Genomic DNA, 19055 nt, shown 5'->3' on the forward strand with positions numbered 1-19055 from the left:
CTACCTCTGCCGCTCAGCGGGGCACGTCCGCAGAGACTGCCCTTTGGCTCGGGGGGGAGGGGCACCCGAAACCCCTGAGACCCGGCAGGACATTGGCCCCGTCGCTGCCGACGCCCCTGGCTGCCCAGTACCAGAAACCAACCCTCCTCCTACTCGACCCATCGCTGCTCCCGTCCGGGCCCAAGAGATACCTTCCCTACAATGCCCGGGCGAGCAAGGGGTTTCCACCCTTGCTAGTACCACCCCAATAGAGCCCATGGAGGAGGGTGTGGCAAGGATATTATCGGGTATAAGAGAGGGCCCTCCCCAAGGAGAAGCCCCCGCCCCTCATGTTGCCCCACCGCTACCTCCCCGAACCCCTAAACCATCGCCTCCGCCCCCCGACACGACCCCTGCTAACCAGCCCCCAGATGATGCTATGGAGGGATGGACCCTAGTCCAAGGGAAGCGAGGCAAGCGGAAGGCTCGAGCTCCGCTGCATCCACCCGACGCGGAAGCCCCCCAGAAGACCAGGAAAGGAGGCACTGCTATCGAGCCTCCCGCCACGGCCGCGAGCGAGATCCATCCGCCGGTGTCGGGAGGGGAAGACGGACTGGCATTGGAGGGCAGAATCCCCCCTCCACGGGAAACCCTCCCCTCCGAGACTCCTGAGGACACCCCTTCTGCCTGGATGCTACCCGAACCCCCCGCGGACCCCGAGGCGGCCGTTGAGGCTGGCCCTAGAGGAGAGGCCCCCGGGGTGGCAGGAGTTGGCCTCTCCTCCGTGTATGCGGAGATTGAGGCCCTAGATTTGACCCCGGTCACCCAGGGAGGGGATGATTTGCTGCCGGCCGGCCTCGAGCTGGGCAGCCTTACCCCAGCCTCCCTTTCCCCATGCTCCCTCCCCCTTTTTGCCTTCCCGGGTGAGCACCCTGCAGAAGGCGGTCCACCACCTGATGCCGTGACCGCTAAAATCACCATGGAGCCAGCACCTAGCATTATTGGGAGCCCCTCCCCTTCCCCCTTAACCCTTGATTCTGCTCAGGAGGCACTTTCCTTTAGCTGCTCGCCTCCTGCACCCCAGAGCCTTACCCCTGCCCCTGCCCCCACCCCTGCCCCTGCCCAAGGTCCCTCCTCCTGCAATGTTAATGCCGCCCCTGGGGTTATTTCCTTTCCGCCTTTTGCAGACTCCCCCCAGGGAGCAGTCTTTGCACTTTCTAGTCGCGACCCGTTAGGAGTGGCAATTTTTCCCCTGCCATCCCCCTCCACCCCAAGGCGTGAAATGAATTTAATAACCCCAGCCTGTCAGACGCCCCGTCGGTGGTCCGCACCCTGTCTACCTGCCTTAGCGGACCACGAGGCTGTATTAAGAGGCCCATTAGGGAATACCTCGGGAATTGTAACCCCCCCCCCCATGAGCTGCGGCATGCGCTACGGAAGTTCCTAGAGCACTCCCGTGGCGCCCGCAATAGGGCACAGCTGGCTCTTCGGCTATGGGGGGACTTTGATCAACTCCTCCAGGCCACAAAGGCCCTTATGAAGGAGGGCAGGGGGCAAGGAAAGCGCGGTGCTGCGGCCTACGAGCGAGCCCGCAGCTTCCGAAGCGATCTACTCACCCACGGGATGGGTCATGGGTTGCTGCGCAACCCACCGGGGGCCCTGAACCCCCCCGCCAATACAAGACCCCCACCCCCCCAGCCCTCCGTATGATGCCTCTTATTATTGCGACCCTGAATACCAGGGGCTGTAGGATGGCTCTCCGCAGGTCCCAGGTGCTCTCTTACCTTCAGGAGGGGAGGTACTCTGTAGTTTTCCTGCAGGAGACCCATACAGACCCGGCCGCCGAGGACAGGTGGCGGCTGGAGTGGGGGGACGGGGTATACTTTAGCCACTTTGCGACCTGGCAGGCTGGAGTGGCAACCCTATTCTCCCCCAACCTACGGCCTGAGGTGCTAGGGGTCAATGAGGCCGTGCCGGGCCACGTGCTGCACCTTCGAGTCCGTATGGAGGGGCTCGTGGTTAATTTTGTTAACATCTATGCCCCGCAAATGAGCTCCAGGCGGCCACAATTTTATCAGCAGGTGTCCGACTTTCTCGGCACCCTGGATTCGCACGAGTGCCTGGTCCTGGGAGGGGACTTTAACACCACCCTCGAGGAACGGGACCGCTCAGGGGCCGAACCGAGTCCGGCCGCTGCGAATATTCTCCAAGGGATAGTTGACCATCATTCCCTAGTGGACGTCTGGCGTGACCATCACCCAGATGACACCTCCACGTTTACCTTTGTCCGGGTGGAGGCCCATCGGTCACACCACTCTCGGTTGGACCGTATTTACTTATCCCGTTTCCACCTTTCACAGGCCCACTCCTCCGCCATTCGGCCGGCCCCATTCTCCGATCATCATTTAGTCGCTGTAACGGTTTCCCTCCGTGCAGAGAGACCGGGGCCGGCCTATTGGCACTTTAATAACAGCCTGTTGGAGGACGAGAGCTTTGTGATGTCCTTCCGGGAGTTTTGGTTGGCCTGGCGAGAGCAGTGGCGTGCCTTTCCCTCGGTGCGGCGATGGTGGGATCTCGGGAAGGTGCGCGCCAAGCTCTTCTGCCGTGACTACACTCGGGGCACCAGCCGACGGCGAAATGCGGCAATAGAGCAGCTGGAACGGGAGGTCTTAGAGATGGAGAGGCGCCTGGCCGCCGATCCCGAGGACCCGTCCCTCTGCGGAGCGTGCCGGGAGAAGCGGGAGGAGCTCCGGGCCCTTGAGGACCACCGGGCCCGAGGTGCCTTCGTTCGATCCCGCATCCGCCTCCTTCGGGAGATGGACCGCGGCTCCCGCTTCTTCTATGCCCTGGAGAAAACGAGGGGGGCCAAGAAACACGTCACCTGCCTTCTTGCGGAAGACGGCACCCCCCTCACGGGTCCGGAGGAGATGTGTGGGAGGGCCCGTGACTTCTACACAAGCCTTTTCTCCCCGGACCCGACCGATCCTGACGCTTGCGAGGTGCTCTGGGAGGAACTCCCCACGGTCAGCGTGGGCGACCGAGACCGACTAGAGCTGCCTCTCACCCTGGCCGAGTTCTCGGAAGCCCTCCGTCGCATGCCCACCAATAAATCTCCGGGCATGGACGGGCTGACCGTGGAGTTTTACCGCGCGTTCTGGGACATTCTCGGCCCAGACCTAGTCACCGTCTGGGCTGAGTCCCTGCAGAGCGGGGTCCTCCCTCTGTCATGCAGGCGAGCGGTGCTCGCTTTGCTGCCGAAGAGGGGGGACCTCCGCGATCTACGAAACTGGCGTCCCGTCTCACTCCTTAGCACGGATTACAAAATCGTAGCGAAAGCAATCTCGCTGCGGCTGGGGTCCGTGATGGCGGACGTGGTCCACCCAGACCAGACCTATACTGTCCCGGGTCGCAGCATTTTCGACAACCTCTTTCTCGTCAGAGACCTTTTGGAACTCGGGCGGAGAGATGGTCTATCGTTCGCCCTCCTGTCTCTTGATCAGGAGAAGGCGTTTGATAGAGTAGACCATGGGTACCTCCTGAGCACTCTGCAGGCGTTTGGATTTGGACCTCAGTTTGTGCGTTTTCTCCGGGTGCTGCATGCCTCCGCGGAGTGTTTGGTTAGGCTCAACTGGACCCTGACTGAACCGGTCAGCTTCGGGCGAGGAGTGCGGCAAGGGTGCCCCCTCTCGGGCCAGTTGTATGCTCTGGCGATCGAGCCTTTCCTCTGTCTCCTCCGTAGGAGGATGACAGGGTTGGTGCTGCGGGAGCCGGAGCTGCGGCTGGTCCTGTCGGCGTACGCCGATGACGTACTTCTCGTGGTCCAGGACCCGGGCGACTTGGCGCGAGTCGAGGCATGCCAAGCCATCTATTCGGCAGCCTCCTCCGCCCGAGTCAACTGGGTCAAGAGCTCTGGCTTGGCGGTGGGGGACTGGCGGCAGGTGAGCTCCCTCCCACCCGCACTTCAGACCATCCGGTGGAGTGCGGGTCCACTGCTCTATCTCGGCGTTTACCTTTCCGCCACGCATCCTTCCCCGCCGGAGAACTGGCAAAATTTAGAGGGCGGGGTGATAGAGCGGATCCGGAGATGGACGAGGCTTCTTCGATGTCTCTCCCTCCGAGGGAGAGCACTGGTGCTTAACCAACTAGTCCTGTCCACGCTCTGGTACCGGCTCAACACCCTAGCCCCGGCCCCGGGTTTCCTGACCCATCTCCGGAGATTGATTCTAGAGTTCTTTTGGTCAGGAATGCACTGGGCCCCTGTTGGAGTTCTTCATCTACCCCTGAAGGAAGGAGGGCAGGGCCTGAAGTGTCTGTACACTCAGGTCCGCGTCTTCCGCCTCCAGGCCCTGCAGAGGCTCTTTTATAGTGCAAGTAGTTCGGCGTGGAGCATACTGGCGCACGCCTTCCTGCGCCGTTTCCAAGGGTTTCGATATGACCGGCAGCTCTTTTATCTTTCTCCGAGGGGTTTTCCGCGAGACCTCTCCGGGCTGCCGGTCTTCTACCAGGACCTCCTCCGGACCTGGAAATTGTTTCTAACAACCAGGTCCGTGGCGGCCACCGTGGGGGCAGATCTCCTCACGGAGCCCCTGCTACACAACCCCCAGCTCCGTGTGCAGGTGGCGGAGTCCCGCTCGGTGCGCCAGAGGTTGGTCCTGGCGGAAGTTACGAGGGTCGGAGACCTCCTGGACTACGACCGGAGAGACTGGCTGGATCCCCTGATGCTCGCTCGGCGCATGGGGCTCTCCAGCCTCCGTACCCCCCGGCGCGTACTTCAGGAGGTGAAGGCCGCCTTGACCCCCGCTGCTCGGGCTTATGTTAGCCGAGCCTTGTGCGAGGGCACACCCCGCCCATCCCTTACCCCAGGCCCGCCGGACCTTTCCATCGGGCCCCCACCCCATAGATCCCAACACACCCCTCACCCTTTCACTGCAAGCCAGCTGCACGAACTGCAGCCGGTTAGCTTTCAAATTGCTTCACGGAAATATTTATATACACTTACGCTTCACACCCTTCACGCCCACACCCTGGTGTCCCGCCCCGATACAAAGTGGCGGGATCTCCTGCCACCTTTGGAGGGTGAGCAACCTCGGTGGGCCAGCCTGTATTCCACCCTGGTCCCAAGGCCCGTCGGGGACATCAGTTGGCGGCTCCTTCACGGAGCTGTGAGCACGGGCGTGTTTTTGACACGGTTTACCCCCATTCCGGACACTTGTCCTTTTTGTAATGTGAGGGAAACCCTGATGCACGTGTATTTAGAGTGCGCCAGATTGCAGCCCCTTTTCCGGCTCCTCACAAATATTTTATTACGCTTCTGGCTTCATTTTTCCCCCCACCTTTTTATCTATACACTTCCCATTTGTGGCCCCACAAAGTCGCGGGATCTTCTGGTCAACCTCCTCCTAGCTTTGGCTAAAACAGCCATTTACAAAACCAGAGAGAGGAGGTTGGCCCATGAAACGTCCTGCGATTGTGGGGCCGTTTTCCGATCCTCAGTACACTCACGTATCCGAGCGGAGTTCCTCTGGGCGGCGTCCACCGACTCCCTTGAAGCCTTCGAGGAGCGGTGGGCGCTGTCTGGGGTTCTCTGCTCGGTGACCCCGTCCGGTTCCCTCCGTCTGACCCTTTGATTGAGGGGAAGAGCGAGAGACGCCAGCCCCAGCCATTGCCGCTGTGGATACCATCTTTCCTGTCATCTAGGAGGGGTCCTATAATACATGGGTGTCTACCCCCCCCTCCCTAAACCGCCCACCCCGCAGCCGTGCCCATCTTACCGGGCACTCTCAGGAGAGGGAGGATCGGTGACACTGGGCGCGGCACTGGGTAACTCGAGGGGGTGGAAGACCACGAGTGTCGAGGAAGCCCCCCCGCTCTAGGCCACCAGGTAACTCAGGAGGGTGGAAGACCACGAGTGTCGAGGAAGCCCCCCCGCTCTGGGCCCAGGCTAGCCTGAACACTTCTCCCTCCTGAAAGCTGCTGTGTTATACCTTCTGATTGCGTTGTTTTGTTGCATAGTTGTTTTGTTTTCTTTGGTAATTCTGTAAGCGTTACCAATAAACTTTCTTTTTGTTTCAAAAAAAAAAAAAAAAAACCTTCCCTGTTACCTTACTCAGGGAAAAGGGACCTACTTAGCCTGGGGCTAATATATCTGCCTTCTATTACTCTCCTGTAGCCATCTGGCCCGACCCTGTCGCACCTGGTATTTGTATATAAATGAATTAAAACCAAAGACTTAGTTTTCCACACTTTTCAGGGCTTACTTATGAGCAAAATGTAAACCACAGCTCTGTTTGTCAGTTGAAGGCCTCGTATTCCGTCACCAATCTCTAGGTATGATTAATGTCTTCGTCATTTTTACAATCCCTACAATAAGAACTACTCCCAAATCTATAATCTCAAATTTAAAAGGTCAGGATATTTAAATATTTTGTACACACTTGGAGCAGAATATTAACGGGAAGTGTAAACGCCTGCATTTCTAAACGAGTGCACGGCACAGGAGGTGCTCATGGGCCCTTCGCTTCACATGCCTGCCAACAGTCTCGTCTTCACATAGAGAGCCCCTCTGAGCTGCAGTGGCTGACGTTGGATATAACAACAGGACCAATTACAGAAGCAAGCAAACTACAGTTGACACTCACCAATTAGGAAAGAGGTATAACACTATGTTTGACAAGAAAACTGTATAAAACGTTTGCTTTCTACTGCCACAAACTGTTTTTCTGTCATTTCTATTTACTATTTCTACAGTATGCATGGTGCCACACTGAGAGGATGCGACTCTGAAGAGCTCAATGTCTAGAGAAGACGTCACAGGAAGGGACAATAAAAGAAATTAAAGACACGTCTAAAAGGCTGTTTGGTGAGCAGCAAGTTCAGGTATAAATCTAGAGAGCTTCAGCATGCTGCATCTTAACTGCCCACATTGATCTTGCTGCTGCACACTAAGTTTTCTACTGTGCACTGACATACTGCCGTTTCAAATGGCAGATCATCAGTGTATCAGGACATACTGCCTGCATAGTACTGTAACTTTTTGACAGGACAACTTTGTATAAAATCATATTGTATCAGTTCAATTTTCATCCAATCCCTCTCTGAGTCTGCTTCTACCTCCTGTTTTTCAGTACTCGCAAACCTTAACAGCTTCCTCCAGGGAATGAAAAACTAAGAATTTGACCTCTACAGATAGCAGGACTGCATGCAACGAAGTGACTTCACTCCCATATCTTTCAACAGCTTCTTGCAAAGGCTTTATACTACTTCAAAAAACCAAGTGTGTAATGTGGATAAATGCTAATTTTGGCAATCTGAATGGTTGAATCTCCCATGGTTACGACGATTCATGATACTTCACTGAAAATTCTATGAATCATCAAAGTTCAATAAGTTAATCATTAACCCAGAACTGGTTGTACATAGTTGAGATCAACCACTCTGAAATGCCCATTAAAGTATAGAATCTAGGATTTTTTTACATGAGCCATTTTGCTAGTCTGATTTGTATTATCAAATCAGTTCCATGATCTCACGTGCACCAGGACTGTGGTTTTAACTGGTGAGATAGTTAACACTCCATTTTACTTGTAAATCCCCTGAATTTAATTTTTATGGTTTCCATGGAACATTACATACTACCTATAGTTTATTAATGAAATCAAAGATCAAAGAACTTGAGTTGAATTAAAAAGTTCCTAACTAACTGGATTAAACAGTTTAATACCTCTGCCACTCATGGCTTGCCACATTAACTGAAGAGGGAAAAAAAAAATCTTTTTTCAAGTTTATTCTTATTTAAATGTTTCATGTCCTCTGTCCAGGAAATACTGGATATGTAACAATATGAGTGACAAACTAGAATCACAAAAACCCACCAATATTTGCCAAACCTTGCTATCCTCAAACTACACTGGAATATGGATAACTGAGGACAAACAACCCCGAACCATGCAATTACACTATTAATATTCACATTGCTGATCGATTCCAATATTACCAAACTTTCAGAATCAATAAACTTATACATGTAAAGATGCAATAACTAAAAGGATGCAGAATAGTCTGGTCGTTAAGGTATTAGGAGTTAGAAATCTTAATTCCTGACTATGACACAGATTTCCTGTGTGATATTTGGTTAAGATCACTTTATCCCTGTGCCATTATTTCCCTATCTATAAAAAAAAATGGGGAATAACAATATTTACCTAGCTCTCAGGGACACTGCGAGACTTAACTCATTACGTTTGTAAAGAACATTGAGAACCTCAGTGGACGGTGCTGTAGTGTGGAAAGTATTATTGTTGTTACTGGAGAAAGTAACATGTGAATCTAGCTAAGAAGAGGGAGGGAAATACTTCCAGTTCAGCTATGTTAAAACTCAGCACCGGGAATTTTAGAACAATTATTTCTTGATTCTAGAAGCAAACTTTGTGATATATACCTGAAAGAAACAATTAAACTCAGGTTTTCTAGCTCCAAAAGTGTACATAAAAGTACACAGGACTTTTTGAAACTGAGAAAGTAATTTGATTTCCCTCCACCCCAAATAATCTGTTATCAAGGTCATTTTCATGGTCAGAAGACAAGTGATTCCCTAGGAGAGCCAATCTGCATAGTACATATAGTGATATTTCAATTACTGAGTAGTTTATAGAAGACCTCTTAAAATTTGTCACCTGGAAGTACAAGTGTACTCAAATTGCTTTATTGCCAATTTTAAACTAAGTTGTTGAAAAACAAATGAACTGGAGGGAAAAAATAAAGTTTTAATATTTACTTACAGATTTACTGTCATCATTACTTGATGTTGGATCTTTGTAACTGGAGCCTGGTAATGCTGGAAAATCTTCATTGTGTATTGAGAAGTCCTGGGATTGCTCACTTGCTGGTTTTGTTACCATTCCGACTATGATCCAAATGAGAGCAAGTACAATATTAATAACTTATGAAAACATTTTTCTGCTGCTGCATAACATTTTTATGAGCAAGTGGTGAAGTGCAACAGACTTTAAAAGAACAGGAAATATGAAAAAAATGAAAGTGTGTTGGTTTACTGGAACTGTACGTCACTGACTCAGTTCTCTTATTTAAATTAGATGTAGTAGAAAACTTTGGGACCAAATTCATAACTAGCACAACAGCACTGTTTTTATTGAAGTTACACTAAGAATTAATTAGGCCCAATAGTTTTACTATTATTAACACTAAACATCTTACACAACAGTTTGAATAAGCAGAAGAACCTTGAGAGGAGTTTTTAAAATATTAAAGCAATTTGATAAAAAGGAAGGCAATGGTGTTTTGATAGAACAGATTTTTTTAAACTGAAATCTGTTTTCCTTTACATTCTGAAAATGTTTTCTGAAATTTGGTTAGGCTTATATATTTTAAGTAAACATGCAGGTAATTTGCAATAGAACATCACTATGTTAAACTTGCCAGTGACTTAAACAGTAGGAAAAATGCAAGTCTACAGACATCAGCGGACCTCAATGCTCTGACCCTAATTTCAGAAAAGTAGGTCATTCATACTGGAAGATGGGATCCAGGGACTGAAGAGCAGCATTATTTATTATGCCAATATTAAAAAAAAAAAAAAAAAAGACTCCAGGGGTCAGCCTCTTGCTCAGACATACAGAAATAATATAGTAATCTGGCTACAAATTACTCCTCAGACCTATGATGCAGGGTAAATGCAGATAGAAGGAAACCTATAGCTCATCTTCCAGAGGTTCTGGATAGGTGTAGATGAGCAAAAGTATCGATACAAGTTGACATTAGACATTTTCCAGTGTTCTGAGGCCAAGAAGATATCAGAGCTCCCTTTTTTTTTCCAATTTAGGAAATAGGTTGACTGAATTCTGTTTCTTCTTTCTTCTGAATAAATGGATTCTGGCATTTATAGAAGCAAATAAGATCTTTTAGCAAAATGCTGATTGATATTCTAAAGGTAACAGAGCTTTTTCTGTCAGAAATTTGGAGAATGAGCTAAAAAGAACTTAATACCCTCTTTCTTGTAGTACCCAATGATAATTTATATAACAGCAAGTTATATGCCTAAGTGATATGCAGAAGTGATATGCAGTGCAAACATATATTAAGAAACAAGAAAAAGTTGTACTTTGAGGCTAAGCTACCCTGGTGACTTATACTAGAAATCACATGAGCAAAGATAATTTTTAACTATTCTACAAGTAGTTCTATTGCATAAGATTGGTATCTATTTAAAAAAAAAATCAATAAGCATCAAGTACGATGTTCACTATTAAAAAGTCAATAGGTAGCACAGTATAGGAGGAAACTGTAGCATCTCTGATAGGATGTCACATCTCTTAGCAAATGCTGACTTTTTAATGTTAATAACTGCACCAGTCAGATTTTATTTCTAAAATCAACTATTTACAAGGTATGCTGTGACATTTTGACCAACAGGCATCTAAAAGACAGGCAATCAATTTGACAGGAAACAAAAAACTGAAACTATTTAAAAATATGCATATCCAGACTGAAAAAAATTGCCAGTTTTCAATCAAAGGTGAATTTAAACAGCTGAATTATAACAACTTGCAACATATTTGAAGTCAACTTCTAACTGAAGAGATGTTGGGTACTGTTTTCAAAAGCATCAAGGTAACCAGATTCTAAGTGTCTCAGTCACTTTTGAAAGTATGACTTAGGAGCCTAAGTCTTATTGACGGTCAACGGGACCTAAGCACTTTTTAAAATGTTACCCACTGTCTCATAACAACATATTACAAACAGCCATAGGTGAATCAGGCAAGTAAACATTTATTTTATTCAACAAAGTTTTCAGAAGCACATTCTTACCATACGGAGCCCTTCCAGCTAATGGGTTTATTAATGGTGTTGGGTTGCCACTTCCTTCCCTTCTATTTCTGTCTGCTAGTGCTGGAAAATCTGAAAGGTCCAATCCTGTCACATTTTCACTTCCATCTAAAATAAAAAGCACTCCATTTTTTAACCCCCTTGAATTTTTTACACAGGGACTGCAATACATGAAATCAAGTTTTTCTTCATAAAACAATAAAAGGATCAGAAATATTTTCTTTTCACAAACATGTACATTCAAACAAACTGATTTTTTTAAAATGTTCAAATGCACACCACCTCCTGTCACCAAGATGTGATTTCCATGGTTTACAGTGCTAGCAATAGATGATATGCTGAAGAAATAAAATCCCACCTCTAAAAGGTAGGAGAACACTTCATTTTCTCTTCATGTTTCTATCAGTATTCTGTATAAATTTTTTTTAAAAAAAGCCTAGATGACAAAGCTAGGCTATAGAGCATTTTTTGTTTTTAAAAGAACAACTCAATAATATATGCTAAGAGTCATGAATGTGACACTGCACCTGTACATTACAGGACTGAAGTCATCAGTGGTTCCACAGTGGGAAAGAAAGGCTTCACTGACAATAGGGAGTTAGCAAGAGAAGGGTTTGGAGAGGGGAAGTAGTACTATCGGTGGCAGCGCTGTAGGAGCCCTTTAATCGCTACTAACTCAGGACAAGGCAGAATAATGAAGCAATTGCAGAAGACACGTAGTAAAACCCAGGGTAAGGCATGAATTCCGATTTGCAACTGGTATCAGAGTATATACAAATTTTGAATTACAGGTTTATAATGCCATCACAGTGTTCTAGTGACTACACAAACCACTTGGGCATTACCCTTTTACTTTATGACATCATCAGTACTTTTAAGATGTAATTATAACCTTGTAATTATATACAGAAAGCTTAGTATAGCCATACATACCTAAAGTAAAGAATTTTTCTGGATGATTTTATATATAGTTTTCTTAATACAAATGAACAGTCTGGAATTCCTAGAAACTATCACAACCCAGACTACTGATTTAAAAGGATCATTTTTTATATCTAAGAGGAGTTGGAAATAAGGGAAGATTTCTAAAAATAGTTTAAGAAGTTGTTCACCATAATATTTTCATACTAAACCGATACTTTCCCGCCTCCTATAGAGTAATGAACATTTAACAGGATCATCCCTTTGTTGTCCCTGGATCTTTAAACTATTTTTGACTTTAAAACAAAATGGCTGTTATGAATGTGTGTATATTTAAAAAAAAATCCATGCAAAACAAACTATTTTCAGTGTAATTTAAGTCTTTCTACTTTGTCTTTAAAAGTAATATAAATATTAATTTCTAGTATAATTTCAGAAGTGTTATTTTTATGCTATGTGCTACTACCCAAATGTATTTTGTATTTTCCATATGATCTTAAAAACTGAATTACACATTTGTCATATATTAATGTCAGCGTTCCAATTTATGTGCATATTCTTAAGTAATGGAAACAATTCTGTACAAAGCCATTAAGCATAATTACAAAAAAATCACAATTAGAGACAAATATCTTTAACAACTTGGGGTTTTAACCAGTTAACATACATACCTCCTATTGTACTTTATACTCTACCTATTTAAAGGAAACTCACCTGTTCCATTAAAAATGTTACTTGATAAGGAGTTATTCATTCCAAATGCCTGATTCCTGTTCATTCCAAATCCAGACATACTGTGCACAAAAACAAAAATTCAGACACAAGAAATAAACACTTTCTAACTTCAACTGAGTGAGAGAAGATAGGACAAGAAAGGAAAACGAAGAAACTTTATTAACACCTTCACAGGCTAAGAAACCTGCATTCATCTTTCAAATTCAGTTTTCACTGTTTTATACTTTGCACTTGTCAAATCTGTGTAAACAATGGGGCAATTAATCAAGATAATTTTATTATAAATGTCTAACAATAGACTATTAAGAAAAATGCTCAGAGATTTAAGGATAACAGAGCCATAGGCATTAAAATAACAAATTCATAAGTGAATCATGACAAAGTTGATATATCTATGGATTAAGTGAATCATGACAAAGTTGATATATCTACGGATAAAGAGAATACAGCAGACACCATCTTGACTTTGCTAAGGGACATGATACAGTAAAGTCAAGAGGGTATTTTGACAAGATAATCTCGGCTTGATCTGTCCGTGCTAACTCTTATTTTCTCTCGTGCTTTATTAAGAAAAGCAATTAGGCTAAGGTCTAAAAAAAAAGTAAAAAAGGCTATCCCCCTTAACCTTGTGTGTTTACCGTTTCCCATATGTGGTCACACATCAATCAGGGAACTAGACAACTTGCTTTGCCTACTAGTAGCCATAATCACCCTTGGAGGGGCAAGAGAAACTGCTTTCAGTTCCCCTAACACAGTTCAAGAGATTGAGTAGGGGAACAGTAAGTGCAGAATGACCCTGTTCAGCTTGGCTTCAGCAAGGTGGTGTATTTGGAATACATCAAACACGGCTGTTACTCTGAAACCTATCAAACCCTTTGACTCTTATCTATCAGCCACTTGAAGAAACAGATTTCTGTTATCTTCTGGAATTCTAAATGAGGTGAGAGCACGGACAAAACCGTCGATCTTCATGTAGTTAGTAAGGGCATGCAATATAGCCTGCTGATATATAGTACTTTTCACACAACACATTTCAACAAATAAAATCCAGCAATTAAAAGAGTCCTCAGACTAGGGATTTCAGAGAGATACAAGAGGTCAGACAGCCTGAGAAAAAATTGCCCCACAGTTATTTGTTACCGGTGTGTTATCCAACTTTATATCAATACATAGTGCTGCCTCTTTAGGAAAATGTAGGTAGCTGATGAGGAGAAAGTTAAATATTCTACAAATTTTGAAATAGCCAACACACTGTTCAAATTGGGAAAAATGTTTAGAGAATATTTTATGGAAGTGATCATCAATTATGTGACCATCAAAAAAATTCATAAAATCTTCATGAAGTTTTTAACTTTATCCACAATAGTACTGATGTCTGTAAATTTAGTGTTAACAGTGGCATTTGTAGTATACTTTAACATGTGTATTTATAGTCTTTTAGGTACATATTTGCCTTTAAAGTCAAATGAATAACCCCACACTGGAAATATCTTTAATAAAAAATAGCAACCTGGAAACTAGTGAGCAGCCCTTCCTAAATGGGAGAGGGACGCAAGAAGAAAACATACGATGTATAAAAGATGAAGACAATAATTCAAAAGCTATTGCAGACTGGGATTTCAATATCTCTGAATTACTGTTGAAAACTAAGAAAAGGGGCATCTCAATTAATGTTAATGAGCGTTTTTTTAACAAAAAACAAAAAAACAACAAATCACAACAATAATTTATTTGCTCCTTTATTTGTGGATATTCATTACAGCAAACATGCTGAGGTAGCCTATAGAGAGAGAGGAGCAAAAGACCCCTCTCATGCCACAAGGCAGGGATTTTAACTACTGCTGCCAGATCCCTACTGTGGCTGGCTGAGGAGATCATCAAGATCTTCTTTTCTTGAAGTGGATAGGAATTGTACAAACTAAGAGATTAAAAACATTATCTTAAAATTTCTCTCCCTCTCATTCTTCTTTTACATAACGTTGGGTTGGAGAAAGCATATGACTGACATGAGTTAGTTTGCGAACAGTACAGAGAGATTTAAATGAAGAAAAGATGAGGATTGGGAACACTGCAATTGAGTGGACATACTACTATAAGATGTGGTAAAGCAGTTATAACCAAATGACAGTAGTGATTCTTTTTAATTGTTTATATACACAGATAACTTCAAAAATCAATATAAACCAAACATAATTTATCTTATGCTGTGTTACTGTTAAGTTATTGATGATTCTGAGACCTATGCCTAGAGTGGAAGGAAAGGAACAGAGGCTGTTTGCAACGAATGCTCAGCTCTACAGGAGGGCAAGTCACTGCTTTCCAAATGGTTGCGTGGCTTGCAGTACGGAGGCGCAAGACTCCAAAGCATGTGAATCTACAGAGGCAATTCTCAAAGAACAACTATTATATTTTTAATTCTTGCCTTACTTTTTCCAAGTGCATTTAATGTAACTTATAACCAGTACTAAAGTTAAAATGTGCAAAAAAAGGCCAACTTGCACTTTTAAATATGCATTTTTGCGGGAACAGTAGTGGATGACCAATGGCCAGGCAAAATTTAGTTTGAAGGCTTCAATCAAGAGAGTCTTATGTACATTTCAAAGCAGATACACAGTCTCCTGGCAGTAAGAATTCACCACTTCAAACTTTAAAATAATGGACAAAACTAGATTTTTATTTCAGGAATGCTGCTGAACATGCCCATACCTGCATGTATATAGCTTGACCAAATCAGTCTTACCTGTTCACAGTAAAAGGTTGTCGAGAGGGTTGCTGCTTTGGCATACATATTATGCTAGGTGAGCTTCTGTTGGGGCTGCCTAACCCTGAACTGCTCATGCTGTTTGTCCTGCTGGGAATTCCAATGCCCTGACCAACCTGGGAGTGGTTCATCATATTCCTAGGATTCATAGGCAATATACCCCTGAAAGAGAGAAACCATCCAAAAAGTTGAACCTATACAACACCGTTCAACTTAAGTATAGAAATGGAATGAATAATCAATTTTTTAGGCAGTCAAGCTAGATTTATGAATAATTTCAATATTGCACATCATTTACGCAATTACTTCTCAGTAAATGGTACAGAGTTTTAGGTTTCTTCAAAAAAGTCATATGCTCCTTTATACAATGAGACGAGACAAATCCTTGGTCAGGTCTAGTGTAGAACACTTATAAAAAATATATGAAGTGAAAAAAGTCTTGAGTGTGAAAACATCATATAGCTAAATCAACAGATTTATAAAATCTTTTGTTAATATTAGTGCTTCTGTCCTACCCCCTTGATATTCTGAATGCTGTATAACATGCATACAATTTTAACTACACATTTACCAAAGCAGTCAAATGATGTCTTGTGTTCCTGCAACAGAATTTGCAAGTGAACACTATCCTTACACATACAAACACTGTATTACAAATATAATTTTCCTCAACACAGGCAGTGATCCATAAAAGGAAATATTTTTTCTTTTTTATTAACTATAATGTAAAATAGTTTAGGTAAAATATGCTTAAAAACTGCTCTGCAGAAAAACGCAATTGCAGAAATATCAGCTACCAATAAATACCTGCTCGGAGATGGAGGCGTATGAAGTGACATTGTTGGTACCCCTGTTGTTGGCGTTACGTGGCTCGGTAACTGAGTGCCTTGTGATAAGCTGCGATTTAACTGAGGGGTATTGTTGCTCATTCCCCTCATTGGAAGGCCTAGTGCACCTATTGAAAAAAATTCAGAGGGGTGGAAATATGTAGCAATCAGGAACAAAGTGTTATCCATCTGGTATAGATGGGAACTTAATCTAATTTGACATTTTAAAAAAATATTAGTGTAATTCTGTAAGAAAATGAAGTGAAAAAATTAAGCCCTTACTTACGTGATCTAAACTCAGTTATTCCAAATATGCTGTCTTTTTGTAATTTTCAGACAGAAGGTTTTTTATTTGAAAGCTTTTCATACTTGACAAGCACTACCAAAATTGCATTTCCATTGATATTTGCATTCTACAGTAAGCGTTACAGGTTTAATTTTGTATCAGTAATTTGCAGGTTTTATGTTCCGACTGGTTTATTAGACTCAGTACTGAAATATAGTTTTAAAACTGAAGGAATTGTACAAAAGAGTGTCCTGACTCTCATTTTGTATTTTGAAAAAACTTTAATTATATAAGCAATAAGCAAGACTTAATGCTCTTCTTTAAAGTGTCTTACAATCTTGTTTAAGAATTTTTATTTTTTGTCATCTATTGGCATCATGTTTATCTTCTAAAAAGCTATGTCAAACAGCATTTCATGTAAGCATTAAAAACAATATATATTTGAGTCCACATGCACTTCATAAGAGCATTTTTAAAATGAAAGTAGGAAAAAAAATCACACTCATTTTTAAAAAAAACTAAATAATTAAACAGAAAAATATGTATTTGGCAAAGAGTAATAGTTGTAACTGGACCCCCCCACCCCCAACATTAGACAAATGCTATTTCTAGAATAGGCTACTTACACAATTTAGAATGATTTTATACTAAATATAGTACATTTAGATTTATGTAAAATTTCAATTAGAAGATACATTTTCAGAAAGTATAAGCGGATACACACTCGGCCTGTGTTGAAAACACTATTTCATCTTATGCAAAACAATACGAACATCTTTCATACAAATATTAATAATTTAGTTTTCAAATAGTATGCTTTTTAGAATTGTTCTGTCAAGTATAAAGTGCTTCTTCTTGACCAGAGAAATTCAGTATCTGTAATTAATTTAAGTCTAATGTTCTGAAATAAGAGAAAAGTGAGATTTTAACTGTCCACTAATATAATAAAAATAATTGTGAATGCCATACTACACATTAAATATTACTGTGTTCAAAAAATGCTTCACCATAAATGTGTGGGTGTATATAGCAAATAAAGAAACCATTTCAGCGTGAAAGACAAATAAAATGGAAATTCACAGTATTTAAAACAATTGGGACAAAAAAATACTCTGTGGAGAAATGCTCTCTTTTGTTTTCTGAGGACATTTCCAAATATTGTGTACGACTTTCTCCTGATTCACAAATCAATTTTTCTATTTAAATTTGAAAAAAAATTCTGAATTATGTCCAAATATAATAAAAAGGAAATTTCATGTAATATATACGGAGAAACAAAACTAGCACGTATAACAGTGTAGCTAAAAAAATATTCCTCATAACTGGTCAATTGGTTTGGCAGCATGGTGGTGAACTAGAACTCTAAGGAACGGATTTAGAAGTTGACCTCACAGTGCAGAACATAGGAAGCATTCTCTGCGGAAAGTGAAAGAGAAAAATAGATTTCAGCTGGCCCGCAGAGTGAAAATTCAAACCCTCTGCAATTGCCAGTGATAGAATATTTTTTTTATATCTGAATATATGTAAAACAGATGGAGTTTGATCCTCCAAGTCTCATTGTAAATTTGTGGATGGACAGCTGAAATCTATTTTTCTCTCTCTTTCACTTTCCCATGTTAATACTTCTAATAGCAATGACTTCAGCTGACCATTGGAGAAAAAAATAAAAAGCTAATTTTGTGCCTGGAAATCGGGTTTCTTAAACTCAGATTTACAATAATCCCATTCCAGAACAAGGCACATACATAGCTGGATAATGAAGCAGATGCCACTATTCCAATTCTAAGTATGTTGGCATGTTCAATTTTATTCTTCCATAAAACATTTTAATGGTTAAACATCATCTAGTCCCAAGCATGGCATTCCAGACTTCGGGAAGAAATAGAAGCCTGTTCTAGTATGACCCTCTACTTTAAGCATGATTCCACTTAAGATAGATTGCACTTTAGGCACCACAGCCAGAACTGATTGAAATATTAGGTTGTTAAGAAAAATGTATTAGATCATCTGGGTGACTTAATGGGCATAATGAATACAATTGCAATGAATAAAAAGGTACAAAAATAGCTATAGCCCCAAGCTATAAAGATAGTGGAGACTAAAAGAGGCTCAACAATGCCAGATTAAGGCCCCAAAAATGAGAATAAAGCTTCACTCCCAGATTGCCTAGAAATGAATTTAAAGAAAATTCATCATTGGAATGAATGTACCAGTAGGTCTAACACTGTTACTCATCAACAATCTGTGGGGCAACCACTCTTGCTATTAAGAGCTTGAATGTTATTCAAAGAAAAATTAAATACTGTATCAGAAAGACTGCATCTTCTAGGAGACAATACACTTGCCCTGTCCAGCTAAAAAAGTCACTTGCTAAAATACCCAAGAAGATACTTTACATACAGTGTCTGCTGCCAATGGAAATTGACTAGAAAATTCCAATCAAGTCTACTCAGGAGGTGGTAAAATACTTAAAATCCTCCTGTAAAGCACACAACCAGTCTTTCTGCAGCTGCTAATTTAAACTTTTAACAGATGCAGGGAGAAAAGGAAGAAATGGAGGGTGGAAAAATAACTATTAACCTTGAATATTTTCCCCAGCTTTACTATCTCACATTTTACAGACAGAATTAAGAATGACCAACTTTTAGAAGAGAATCAATTTGCCTTTTGTGGGTATACAATACCACATTACAAATCAAGCTAT

The 19055-nt window shown here is 42.9% G+C and overlaps 1 protein-coding gene across 4 annotated transcripts in view; it reads right to left on the reverse strand.

Annotated features, from left to right (window-relative positions):
* CNOT2 (CCR4-NOT transcription complex subunit 2) overlaps positions 1-19055 on the reverse strand; it is a 159751-nt gene that overhangs the window by 26403 nt on the left and 114293 nt on the right. For all 4 annotated transcript variants that reach the window (XM_084612860.1, XM_084612861.1, XM_084612859.1 and 1 more), the window contains 5 exons: positions 16046-16193; positions 15218-15400; positions 12457-12536; positions 10804-10929; positions 8757-8881 (listed from right to left, as the gene is read on the reverse strand). In XM_084612860.1, the coding sequence (XP_084468986.1) occupies positions 8757-8881; positions 10804-10929; positions 12457-12536; positions 15218-15400; positions 16046-16193 (662 nt within the window). The remainder of the gene's footprint in view (positions 1-8756; positions 8882-10803; positions 10930-12456; positions 12537-15217; positions 15401-16045; positions 16194-19055) is intronic.

This window comes from Lepidochelys olivacea (genome assembly GCF_965140295.1).
Source record: "Lepidochelys olivacea isolate rLepOli2 genome assembly, chromosome: 1".
NCBI lineage: Eukaryota > Metazoa > Chordata > Testudines > Cheloniidae > Lepidochelys > Lepidochelys olivacea.